The 12795-nt window shown below is 31.7% G+C and overlaps 2 protein-coding genes and 1 long non-coding RNA gene across 3 annotated transcripts; 1 reads left to right on the plus strand and 2 right to left on the minus strand.

Moving 5' to 3' along the window:
• The first annotated feature begins 304 nt into the window (after nucleotides 1-304).
• LOC108488907 (uncharacterized) lies at nucleotides 305-2004 on the plus strand. Its single transcript, XR_008272738.1, has 2 exons — nucleotides 305-744; nucleotides 866-2004. It is a non-coding gene; the product is annotated as an uncharacterized LOC108488907 (long non-coding RNA).
• Nucleotides 2005-3259: 1255 nt separating this feature from the next.
• Nucleotides 3260-5184, minus strand: LOC108488670 (uncharacterized). Its single transcript, XM_053020555.1, has 7 exons — nucleotides 5137-5184; nucleotides 4736-4799; nucleotides 4084-4146; nucleotides 3941-3988; nucleotides 3639-3701; nucleotides 3495-3557; nucleotides 3260-3429 (listed from the first exon to the last, which is right to left on the minus strand). Exons 2-7 carry the CDS (start codon nucleotides 4784-4786, stop codon nucleotides 3421-3423), a joined length of 297 nt encoding a protein of 98 aa, XP_052876515.1. The 5' UTR covers nucleotides 4787-4799; nucleotides 5137-5184; the 3' UTR covers nucleotides 3260-3420.
• Nucleotides 5185-7328: 2144 nt separating this feature from the next.
• Nucleotides 7329-12260, minus strand: LOC108489337 (beta-D-xylosidase 1-like). Its single transcript, XM_017793810.2, has 7 exons — nucleotides 11714-12260; nucleotides 10231-10509; nucleotides 9601-9770; nucleotides 9394-9491; nucleotides 8962-9309; nucleotides 8457-8870; nucleotides 7329-8365 (listed from the first exon to the last, which is right to left on the minus strand). Exons 1-7 carry the CDS (start codon nucleotides 12119-12121, stop codon nucleotides 7764-7766), a joined length of 2319 nt encoding a protein of 772 aa, XP_017649299.1. The 5' UTR covers nucleotides 12122-12260; the 3' UTR covers nucleotides 7329-7763.
• Between the last annotated feature and the right edge of the window lie 535 nt (nucleotides 12261-12795).

The following is a 12795-nucleotide window of genomic DNA, read 5'->3' on the forward strand; positions in this document are numbered from 1 at the left end:
CTTTAGGTCTTCTGTTCGATTCCCTTCTCTTTGAAATTTTTCCATGAATTTTGAAACTATGTTTGACTTGGTTCATAAGGGTTATCTTTAATTTTTGTAAGATTTCTATCAAGAGTGAATTTTTTGGTTCAGTGGTACAGTTTAAACTTACCTAGAAGTCCCATTTTTGAATCACGTGGTGCCTAAAAACAAAATTAATTTCTATTTCTCTATATTAAATTTGATAAATTTTGTTTAGTTAAATTTTTATTATTATATATTTTTATTTTAAATAGAATTTTTGGGAAAAATCCCTAAAATTCCTCCTTTGTTGACCAACCAACTCTTCTACTCCTTCCATACTCTTCATTATTCATTTTTTTTTCATTTTGACTATTGAATTTTTGCTAATTCTCTTTATTGCCAATTATTGTTCTCGCTTCCCTCAATCTGTCGTCCCTTCTCCTACTCTCCTCAAATTTCTATTTTCTTCCATTTTTGCTATTATGAATTTCTGTCGCTCCTTTGATTTCTTTTCTTTTCTTTTTTTTTCTTCTTTCCCTTTTGCTTTTAACCTTTTTTTTATATATAATCTTACAACCAATCATTGATTTCTTCTTTTATTGCCTTTTTTTTTATTCTCTTCTTGTACTATTATTTTCGTTTGGGTAGCAACCTTTTTTTTATCATCACCATCCCTATATCAATTTTTCTCTGTGTTGATCCGTGTCATAACTTGATTTTGAACAATTTTGACTGTGTATGGTAAGAATTTTGATTTAAGTTTCATAATTTGCTATGGGGGATTTTTCGTACGTTTCTTTTTCTTTTGTTCTGATTATTTAGTTTTCTCGGCGTGGTTTTGATTGTGTGATATCTCTGATAGGTGAGGAGCGTGAAATACCTAATCCTCCGGTGAATTAGGTGTTGATTGTTCGCTGCTTTTCAGGGTAAGTGATCGATGTCTTAATTTAGAGGCTGGTGTTGGTTTAGTTTTAAGGGCTGAATGTTTTAATTGTTGTAATGCATGTAATGTTAATGGTTTCGTTATGGTAATCGTGTGTTGTGACGTGTTAGAAGCATTCAAGTGTGTGTTCTAACCCCACATGTTTGTATGTGATTCTTACTCGAAAAAAAAAAGAGAAAATCATGAAAATCTTAAAAATACATGAAAATTGAATCAGCTAATCGACGCCACACAGCCGAGAGGGACACAGGAGTGTTTGATTCTAAAATATGAAATACAAACAATCTTTAAGCATACAAAACCTTGTAATCTATGAAATAGTACATACGTTAGTTTTAATATGTTCCAATTAGTAAATTCTGAGTAAACTATGTTATGTTTTTCTCTGTATCTAGTATGTACGTAAGACATGCATCTGTTTTAATATGAATTCTTTTATCATGATAAAATTATATGCATGAACATGTGATATGATTTTTCTACATGCATTGGGGTGAGATATGGATATGCGATGGAGGAAGTACGTTTCTGGCAGTTTTATTACAATTCTGGTAATATATCCGCAACACATATTCTGGTAAATTTACTGCAACTCTGGCAATATTTTCACAATATATGTGTATTTTGGCAGCACAGCTGCAAACTTTCTAACTGGCATATGACCACATTCCGGTGTGATGGTTGGATGGATTCTTGTAGCCTATTTGGTGTGATTGGTTGGATGGAACGGTGTGTAGCGAATGGGGGTAGGATTAATTTTGTTCTAATATGTGCATCTACACATGTGAGATTGTTGATTTGTCTGTTCTAATATATGCATATAAGCATGTTTTCATGTGATTTGTACTCGTAGGCCAAGGCACACACTAGGCTTTAGATCACTTTGTCTATTTAATATTTTTTAGGTGATTCTCAGACTTAGGATTTGGCAGCGTTTAAGAGTTCAGCTCGGTTCATTGTTTTTAATTCTTTCAGAAACTTATGTTTTGGATTTTATGGACTGGAGTGCCGAACTATTTTAATTTTCGGACATTAACTTTGGTTTGAAATTGGTTAAATGTTTGTAGTTAGTCAATAAGTTTTTTTTTTTAATTGGAATGAATTTGGACGAAACGAATCAAATAAATGTTTTTCAAAGTTAAACAACTCTAAGAGATTTGCCGCTACAAAGATTTATTTGGTATAAAGTGTTTTACGAAACAAGTAACTAAGGCGAAATTGTTTTATTAAATTAGTTTTGTAAGTAAATATTTCAAGACGTTATCACATGTTTTTGTGACCAATAATATTTGTTTCGAAAACAAGTGGTCAAGTTTCAATTTAGCAATGTAACATTTATAATCTAATCATAATATTTAGGTCGGATATGGGGTTACCTACATTATTATAATTTTCAAATATATATTTTTATAATATTTAAAATTTAGGAAAAAATTTGTGAAATTATTTCTAAATTTTTAATCTTTCTATTTTATTTTTAAAAATTATTTTACAATATAAATCCTTAGTGGGACCAACAAGCCATGTTAGTTCTTTTGTAATAAGAGAAAATATTTGGTATACTATTAGTGGAGTGTTTAGACTCCATAAGTAGAATTAAAGGATTGATAAGTGTCTTATAAGGGTATAGTAAAATATTAAAATAAATAAATATTTAAAAACACATGATAATTTTTTAAACTACTTGTAAAATAAAAAATAACTTGCTAGTATTTTAAATATTAACTTTTATAACAAATATGTAGTCAACATTTTGCAACTTTAATTATTAAACAAAAAGGAACTTTAAATATTAAAATAATAATTAGATAACAAATTTAAGCTAAATCTACACACAACCCAAATGGAGAGTGTGTAGTTTAAGTGGTTGTGTTATATATCAATGCACCAAATTTGGAGACTAGGTGAAGTACAGAGTTCACTGATTTGTTTGAGAAGAAAATTGTGTGGGCGGCTTTTGTTTGCCCCTCCACCACTCAATTTTATAAAAATAACTAAAATATATAATAAAAAATAGTAAAAATATTATAAAGTATTATAAAAGTTTAACAATTCTAATTATAATATATAAAAATAGTTCTAAAATTAAAAATAGATATTTCGAAAAAAATTTAATTTAAAACTCACATGAATTTTAAAATAAAATAAAAAAATCAAATTATAAGGTGGAGCCGAAATTCGAGGAATTTTATAATTTGAGCGTCCCTAGATAAAAAAAATTGAAATGATTACGTCAGCATATTTACTTTCAAAGTATAAAAAAAGACAAAAAGATTAAGCAAAGTGGGGTATAAACTGAAGAAGATAAACACATTCCAAGGCCAGCAATGATTGATAAATGATAATAGGTAAGTGTGCAGATTATCTACTCAACAAACACACACTAAATGATAAGTAATTAACATATATATATATATATATAACGCGTCCCATTTTCATCACCTTCATCAAATTCTCACACCAATTCATCAAATCTACTGCCCCTGCAACAAACCCAAATTTTAATTCATTCCAACAAATACACTAACATCATCTTTGATTAACTCACCATGTTATCTCGACCAGATGTACATGTAGGTCTCCTGGGTGGTAATTGTTGATGCGGTGTTCTCTACACTCACAACATATCATTTTATAAATCATTATAAGCAATCAATAACATAAAATTTTGATATATGATATTATATCACACCTGAAGCTTTGGTCTGAGAGTCTCGATTGCCACAGTTGATTTTTGATTAACTCCTGCACCTTGCTGTTTAATACAAAAACTGTGATTTATATGAAACTGGAGTGATGTAAGATGTTAATAAACCAACAAATAATGTTTCTTTTGGTGTTTGGCCCAAAGCAGATTGAGCCTCTGGTTTCCAGTGCACCATGGGACCCTTCTTCTTTATGTCATGAATTTGTTAAGACAAGTTAATCAAGTATTGTCTTGTCTCTACACAAATATCTAATTTATTGGATTTATAAAAATGTCCCGAATATTACCTTGCATAATGCCCAATCTGCTGAATCAAAGAAAGCACGTTCATGGTCCTACATTCATTTAATATATTGTTTTGTTTTGTTTTGTTAGTTCATCACATCAATCAAACATAATTCAATTTATTTTAATCTAAATATTTATTTACCTTTGAGATTAAGGGTTTCTTCTTTGGCGCCAGTCCTCCATATTTTTTGGCCTTTACTGTTTCCTGTATTTTATATTTTAATTATAATTACAAATAATATATTTTCTAATCGAATTTATTGAAGTGAGAACCTTTTTTTTTTTTTTAAATAGAGTACTGTTGTAGGTACAACCCAACACTGCCGACATTTCAAAAAGAATGTCTAAGAAATACAAACTATTATTTCACCACTATCCCATCACAAACGTATACAACTTGTCGTGTCATCGTGATAACCGTTGATTTAAGGGACCCTACATAGCTACTATCCTAAAGTTGTTCACATGGAATCACTTTTAACACCATAAATCACGCAAAAGAGGAAATAAAAATCTTCTGTCTCATTTTTTGAAATTAAATGCAATTAAAGAAATTGTTTTCAGAAATATGGTAACTAAAATCCCAATAATAATCAATGAGTTTAGAGTTAAATAAATTAGGTTAGACTACACCCATTTGCATGTGAGCCCTCAAACGTGGACTTAATCAATCATTAAGTAAAGAAAGCTTTAGAAACAATTAACGGTGTAGATTATTTTTCATTTTGTTTATTATTACTATATTAATATTAACCTTATTAATTAAAATGCTTGTACTGTATAGATGTTATTACCTCATTGGCTTGGGTGTCGAACTCTTCATCACCATGTTTGCAGTCTGCCATTGTTAAGTTTCTCCTGTTAAAACCATTCAAATATCATTGTTATTAACATAATGATAAAAAAACCCAACAAAATCCTTAAAAACAATACAAACATGCTCGTATTGTGTATATATATATATTGAAAAACAAGACAACTAGAAACTGCGGCGTCGGCAACGGAGGAGGAGGAAGTGGAGGAGGAATCTTTAGCATTACCTTGGAGAAGAAAAAGAAAGAGATAATACAAAGAGCAAAGAGCAAAAAAAAAAAAAAAAAGATAGAAAGAAAGAGGAGAAAGGAGGGAAGCGTTGAGTGAGAATGTGAGATAAGAATATCAATAATAAGTATATATTTATATATCTTACTCATACCAGAAATTCTCTCCTTTTTCAAATTTTCTTAAGTAAAATTTAGTATGATAATATATATATATATATATATATATATATATATATATATGGTTATGTGTATTTTATACTCTTAATGAAATTTTAATCCCTAAATAGCTTTAAAAATTATACATATTTCATTTAAGGGTAGTTGACATTCAGAAGTTTATATTCAAATTTTATTATCTTCCTTCTCGATATTTTATGATAAAAAATTAATTAATATATATTTTTAAGTTTGGCAAAATAATAAAATAGAAATTAAAATAATCTTTTAATATTAATTTTATTATAAAATTTTATTATATTTTTTATATAATGCCTAGAACTATGTATAGTCTCTCTCTAACGCTTTCCTACATGCACAATAATACCTATACAACAAAGAAAAAAAATTGTCCACTACAAAGCACAGAATCAAAAGAAGAAAGGTATGTTTGGATTCTTCATTAATTGAAAAAATATGTATTTAATCTTTTTCCTTTTTAATTCATAATTTAGGTAATTATAAAAGTGATATTTGAAGATCTATGGTTTGTATATACTGCTAATATATCAATATCTAATGGCCCATACGAAACTCTCACTTGTACCGACACCTTCTTCTTTATTTGCACGTGTGAGATTGGTGAAATAATGAAATTTAAGAAAAGTTTGATAATCAAGTCCCCAGTGAGTTTGATACTTAAATTGAAAAACTAATGATTTTTTTTTCTAATTTGGAACTCATCCCTTTACTTTATGAAAATTAAAAAATTAATTTTTCTACTTTAATTTATCAAAATTTAATCCTTATATTTTATGAAAAATGATAAATTAATTCAATTGAGTAACACCGGCACATCTTGTAACCAACTCATTGACCTTGAAATTAGTAATTCAACAATTGATTTACAATGGAGATCAATAATTCAAGAATTTATATGCTACAAGTTAGTAAAAATTAATCATTTAAACTCATGTGTTTTATCAACAACTGAATTAACTTTTCAATCCTATAAAGTGCAATGATCAAATTATGATAAATTGAAGTAGAGGACTAACATTTTAATTTTCATAAAGTAAAGAGATGAAAGTTAAAATTAGATTGATATTTTTAATTTTATACAAACTTGAGTAAATTTATAAATTAACCTATGGACCATAAAATGAATATACCTTATTGATTGCATAAAATAATAATTTAAAGAAATAAAATATTAATTTTGCTTAATTTTTCAATTGTAATATTTTTATATAGTCTTAATATAAATTTTGGTATCTAAACTTGACACTTTTTTTAAAATTTGGTACTTGAGTTTTTTTTTTTTTGAATTTGATACTTGAACATGAAACTTTTTCTTGATTTGACACCTAAATATTTTTTGGTCAAAATTGGCACTTGAACTTAACACTTTTTCCTAATTTTGTACTTAAGTTTTTTCCTCCAATTTGATACATAAACTTATCAAATGTTAAATATTAATTACACCCAAACAAAATACTAATGGTATTAAGTTTTTCTATAAGGAGACACGAATAGCTAATGTATAACCGACGTGTGAGATGACGTGAATTTAATAACAAGAATGATTATATTTATTAGGATTAGAGGAAATCTAAGTTAAAAAATATATCATTAGGATTAGAGGAAATCTAAGTTAAAAAAATTGTGCTTTAAAGAATATTGAAGAAACAAAAAACAAAAGTTCTAAAAATCCAAAAAAAAAATTCATTATGTTAAATTTAAAATTAAATTAAACTAAAATTAATTCAACATTTAAAATATAAAAAGAAATTTCATACCATATGCTAGATGTCGGTCATACATTGATTGTTTTATTACCTCATAAAAATAACACTATTAATTAGTTTATTGGAGTAATTTGTATAACATTTGATAAGTTTAGGTACCAAATTGGACAAAAAAGTTTAGGTACTAAATTAGAAAAATTCCAAGTTTAGGTGCTAAATTGGACCAAAAACTTAGATACCAAATTACAAAAAATATATTAATTCAAGTACCAAATATTATATTAAGTCTTATATATTTCTTAAAATTTTTATTTTTATATTATATTAATTCAAATTATATATATTATCAATTACACTATTTTATTAAAAATATATAATGCTACATTCAATGTAACGAAATACATAAACAAATTCAACATTGACAAATAGCATATAGCAAATTTTACCTTAAAAATCTCATGTATTTCTTTGAACAATAACTCTTCAGAGTTTTGAATCCGAAGATTTACAAAGTTTAAAGCAAGCAATAAAACCCCAAACCCTAAAAATACAAGTTCCTATTATTCATTCACCAAATCTGTTTCAAATTTTCAATCAATTTTGTTTTTGTAAACAAAGTAAATTGGGGACTCAATACCAATTTTACAAGAATCACTAAAATCCAAACACTACGTACTAAGGAACTTTTAACAATTTATGACCACTTTCTTCCCTTTGGAAGTGTAGTGGTATTTCAAACTCTCCCAAACTTTTGAGGTTTTTTTTCTCATTTTATTTGGGAGAGATTTCTTTAGAAAGCTTAAGATTAATAAAAATTAACTTTGTTATTAGTATGGATCTTTTTTTTATATTGTTCTTTTAACTCTGTTGAGCATTTAGACCTTGATGCCCTCCAAATTTGCTTGGAGAGAAATAGAATGCTTGAGATCACCAATGTGTAAACTATGTGAACCCATTGGAATTCTTCGAATACCAAATTCATCGACAACGCTAAGGTGTTTGCAGGCATGAATATTGATCTTAACGCGTTGTTTAGACCCGGCGACGACGTGAACCCTATGGAAACCTATCAATTGCTTGTTCGGAGACCATTTTTGTCCAGCAGGTGGCGTGGAGAAAACAAGCAATGTGTGAGTTCCATCCATATTGCCAGTGTTTTCAACGTCAATGTGAAAAAGGGAGGAAAGTGAATCACATTTGGCATGTTTCACCCTTATGGCATTGCTTGACAATGTTGAGTAGTTTTTGGTGGCAAAAAGATTGGTGTCAAGAAGTACTGAGAGATCAGTTGGAGCTAAGGCTAAAGAGTGTTTAAAACTTGTATAACTCAGGCCATGTCCGAAAGGGAACACTACTGGACCTTTATAGAATCTGTAGGTTCTTCCAGGGTAGCCTCTTGATGGCCTCATTCCCATGTTTGTCATTGGGACTTTAGCTACATAATCTTGAGGATACCATGTCATTGGCAGCTTCCCTCCTGTTATTTTACGTCAAAATTAGCTTGGAAAGTGGGAGGTTTGATGTTTAAAATGTCCTTAATGTGATGAAATCCCGAAACGAAAGATTACCTGGATTGGTTGTTCCGAATAAAACATCCGCAATTGCAGTTCCTCCAGCTTGGCCTGGATAACCAGCCCATATAATGGCACTAACTCGAGGATCATTCTTAGCGAATGAGACATCGATAGGACCACCTGACATCAAGACCAGCACGGTTGGACCTCTAGAAGCTCGAGCCACTCGGGAAACAAGCTCTTGCTGGCGTCCAGGCAAGAGCAGCCCTACCCTGTCCCTGAATTCTGCTTCTATAGATTGGTCAAGCCCCATTACGAGTACGGTTGCATCTGCCTCGTGGGCTGCAACCTCCGCCGCTCCAAACAGATTGTTTGTGCCGCAAGCAACATCTGAACACCCTGCCTGATGAATGGTCCTTGCATATCTTGAAATACCTTGCAATGGACTCGTGTAACCACATGCCACTCCTGCATCAAAGAAACAAAGGGAACCATCGTATTTTCATAAACTTAGCTTTCACTGAGAATGAAGCAAATGAATCAAAAATGAGACTGGTACCTGCATAATTTCCTATCATTGTTACAGTGACATCAGAGTTGGGCCCAATAACAGCAACAGTGCGGTGGCGTGCAGTGGACAATGGCAGAGAACCAGAGTTCTTTAGCAAAACTATGCCTTGTCTGGCAGCCTCGAGAGCAAGTTGTTGATGAGCCGGAGTGCACACATCTCTTGGGCCCAAGTTCCCATATGGTTGGGCTGATGGCTCGCCATCAAACATGCCAAGTCTCATTTGGATTGTTATGGTGTTGGCTAGAGCCAAGTCAACATCAGCCTCAGCTAACAACCCCCTCCTCACTGCCAAGTCTGTGTGGATTGCCAAAAATGGTCCACAATCCAAATCCAAACCTACAGAATCAAATGGTCAAGCCCAAGCTCAATAACAATGCCAACAGTTCAAAATAGGGTCAAACGTTGAAGTTAAGTACTGACCTGCTTTAATGGCAGCTGCAGCAGACTCTTCTGGAGTAGCCGTGAAATGTTGAGTATCATACATTACCCCAACTGAATCACAATCTGATACAATATACCTAGTTGATCCAAGCACTAACAATCAGAAACCAAATCCAAAAAAGAAAACCATATTCATATCATATTCTTATATTTTCTCATGTGTTTATTAAGTTGATAGTAACACACCCACTAAGGCCCCATTGACCTCGGATTGTACCCTTGAGTAGATCAGGGTCAGCACAAGTGGGCTTGCCATTAACTTGATTGTAAGAACACATTACACTTGCAACTTTCCCTTCCACCACACAAGACTTGAATGGCACATCATATGTATCAGCCAGGTCTTGCTTGCTAACCTGCAATCAATTAAAACCCTTAAATTTGGACCCAAAATAACCTTGATCTATTTTACCCAAGAGGGTATTTGAAAGTGAGATCACAACGGCCCTATTTTTAGGAGTCTCGTAGCTAATCTAACTGCTAAACCTGTGTTCAAAGTAAATCATTGAACTTATTAGACGGTCAGATTAGGCTAATTGAATGGTCCAGATTCAATGCCTAAATCGAGCTAGCAGCTATTTATATATATATAAGATCCGTCCAAAGCTATACAGCAGTCATTTTCAAGGCTATAACAGAGATATGGGCATTGCAAGTTGTCAGTTTTGGCCATAACTTTGGAATTTTCCCTGGTTGAGTAAATTATTCTGAAGAGAAAAAAACAATATTAAAATGGCTACCTGTGCAGCAAATAATTTAAGCTATTAATTGCTTTACAAATAGGTAGAAAACAAGTTGGCAACTTGGGATTCTTACCCTGGCATTGAAATGGTATCGGTCCACACCATTCCAATTATCAAGATCATATGCGGTGTAATGTTTGCAGCAGGCAGCGACCTTAAGGCGGATCCCCGTCGTACTCTGGAGGCCACGGACGTAGTTGGCGGCGTATTTGCCTGCTAAAACAGGGTCTTCACCAGGAGTCTCTTGGCCTCGGCCCCACCGTGGGTCTCGGAATATGTTAACATTGGGGCTCCAGTATGTCAAACCTGCCATTCCTCCATTGTACATTGCTCTTGCTTCGTCTGACACCACCTGCAATCCATATCCCAACAGTTTAATATTCTATGATTTACAACATATTTATTTGGTCTTTATACTCCCAACATATTCCCATGACAGGAGTAAATAAGTGAATTTTTTTGTTTTTTCTTCGAGTTACATTAAATAACATATTTCTTTAGCAAATACTAACTCGCATCAATTAAATTAATCTTTAAATGAAATAAAAGTTATGTAGGTATGGATTTTTTTTCATTGAATGGAACCCTATGGTCGCCGTAGCCAAGATAAATACGTAAATTAGTTCATATTCCAGTGCATGTGGTCACTAATCAGCTAATCTCCAAGACTCCAACTGTTCGGCTAATTTAAGTAGTTAAATGTATTTGTTTTTATTTATTTATTATAATTATATTTAAATATTTAATTATAGACAAGGCCCTTCAACTTTATAAAAAAATCATTTTGGTCCTCTATTTTTTTTTTTTACTTCCATTAATTTTTAAACTTGCATTGTTTGTCAAGTCATCCTAAAATAGATGGAAAATAGGTGACATATACGTAGATTACCATGTAAAGATTAGATTTAAAATTTTCAAAAATTATTTAAAGAAAAGTATAAAAATAAATTTCATTGCTTACGTGGCGTACTCACGCTAGTAATATTAACAAATACTAATTTTTCTATTCAATTTAAGTGATTTGCATGTTAAAAGGGTTAAAATAGAAAAAAATTTAAATAATTTTTAAGTTAGGAGAGGAAAAAGATGATTCTCCCTTATAAACTGATTTTGATGTTTCATTAACATAATAAGAATGATGAAGACAGAAATTTGAGCATCATTTAAAAGCAGACAAGGAGAGAGAATGTTGAAGACATAGAAATTTCACGTGGTTACTGTTTATGTTGACACAATTAAGAAACCAAATAAAAAAAAAAAAAGATGATTCACTAGAGTCATACACGTATGAAATTCTTTTGCTTTTTGATATTCAAGCAATGCCATAGAGTTTACCCAACTCTCCATCGACGCTTTTCGCCAATTTGTGGTCAAATCAATGCCCCATTCACAAGGCTTTAAACAAATAAAACAGTCAAATTTTATATAATTAATTGTTTTATATTTTTACTTCACTGTATACCTGTTTAAACCTTCCATCCATGCAGTGCTAAGGCTGATTAAGATTGATAAAAATTTAATATATCCACAACATAAGATAATATTATTCTGATTACCCGTCCGATTTGCTCCCATAGTGATTCATTGAAAGAAGCAGCGGTGGTGATGACTTGAGGGAAGCTGGTTGCACCAGGGAAAGCGCCGCCGAACTTTGTTCCCGGACCAACATTGGAAACGCCGTGAAGAGCCTCCGACCACCACTCGTACCCTTGAATCCCCAGCCTCGGCACCGCCGCCGCATTGTTAACCAACAGCCGGATCTTCTCCGCCAACGTCAACCTCCCAATCAAGTCCCTGGCCCTCACGTGAATCGGCAAATTCGCCCTGCAAAACTTCAAACTCCTCGTCAACCCATTCCTAGGATCGCATGCAAATGGCGGGCGAGATTCCGCCGACGAAATAAAAAAACCCAGAAAAACGGTAGTCGTAATGAAAAGAAGGGGAAAGAGAATGGATTTAGCCATGTTTGAGAGGCTTTTTGGTGTGGGGTTAGGGGAAATGGATTAAAGGTGTATATATAGGGGAAAAAATTGAGATTCGTGATTGGGTTTCCACGTCCATGGAGGCTAAAGCTAAACATTAAGAAAGCAACTGTGAGTGAGAGAAAATGGATGAGAAAGTAAGTTGAAATGAACACGTAGTTTTTGGAATATAGTAGTTAATAGTGTAGAGTGGTAAATAAGTGAGAAAAAGGAGGAAATATAATTAGCCTTTTTTAGCCATTAAAATCATAATGTAAAGCTTGAAAAAGAAGACGAAGTAGGAAAGAAAAAAGAAAAAACTAAATATTTTTAGGCGTGACCTTAAAATGAAGAGAGAATGGTCACGGACTGGAGAATCTTTCTGATCCAATCAGTCACGTTAAACTACTCTTTAAATGAATCGATTTTATTGGTGTCTTTTCTTTTTCCTTTCCATTTTTCATTTTAGATCCTAAATTCCTAGCATAACATATATATATAAAATAAGGTAAACTGTACAAATTTTCATTAATTATGCTCCCGTTGTTGTATTAGCCATTTAAATTTAAAAGTTTCCTATTTAGATATTAAAATTTATATTTGTTTCTAATTTGGTCAAATAAAAATAATGATGCAATCTTTTTTTAGCTAGTACAATAATACATTTAGTCCTCAAT

The sequence above is a fragment of the Gossypium arboreum genome, chromosome 10 (genome assembly GCF_025698485.1).
Source record: "Gossypium arboreum isolate Shixiya-1 chromosome 10, ASM2569848v2, whole genome shotgun sequence".
NCBI lineage: Eukaryota > Viridiplantae > Streptophyta > Magnoliopsida > Malvales > Malvaceae > Gossypium > Gossypium arboreum.

Coding starts and splice junctions, on each gene's coding strand:
- LOC108488670 (XM_053020555.1), bottom strand. CDS start 4,786: ATGGCAGACTGCAAACATGGTGATGAAGAGTTCGACACCCAAGCCAAT. Junction 3,989..4,083: donor AGAAACCCTTAATCTCAAAG/GTAAATAAATAT, acceptor AAATGAATGTAG/GACCATGAACGTGCTTTCTT. Junction 3,558..3,638: donor CTCTCAGACCAAAGCTTCAG/GTGTGATATAAT, acceptor TTGTGAGTGTAG/AGAACACCGCATCAACAATT.
- LOC108489337 (XM_017793810.2), bottom strand. CDS start 12,121: ATGGCTAAATCCATTCTCTTTCCCCTTCTTTTCATTACGACTACCGTT. Junction 9,771..10,230: donor GATACCATTTCAATGCCAGG/GTAAGAATCCCA, acceptor AATTGATTGCAG/GTTAGCAAGCAAGACCTGGC. Junction 8,871..8,961: donor AATGATAGGAAATTATGCAG/GTACCAGTCTCA, acceptor TCTTTGATGCAG/GAGTGGCATGTGGTTACACG.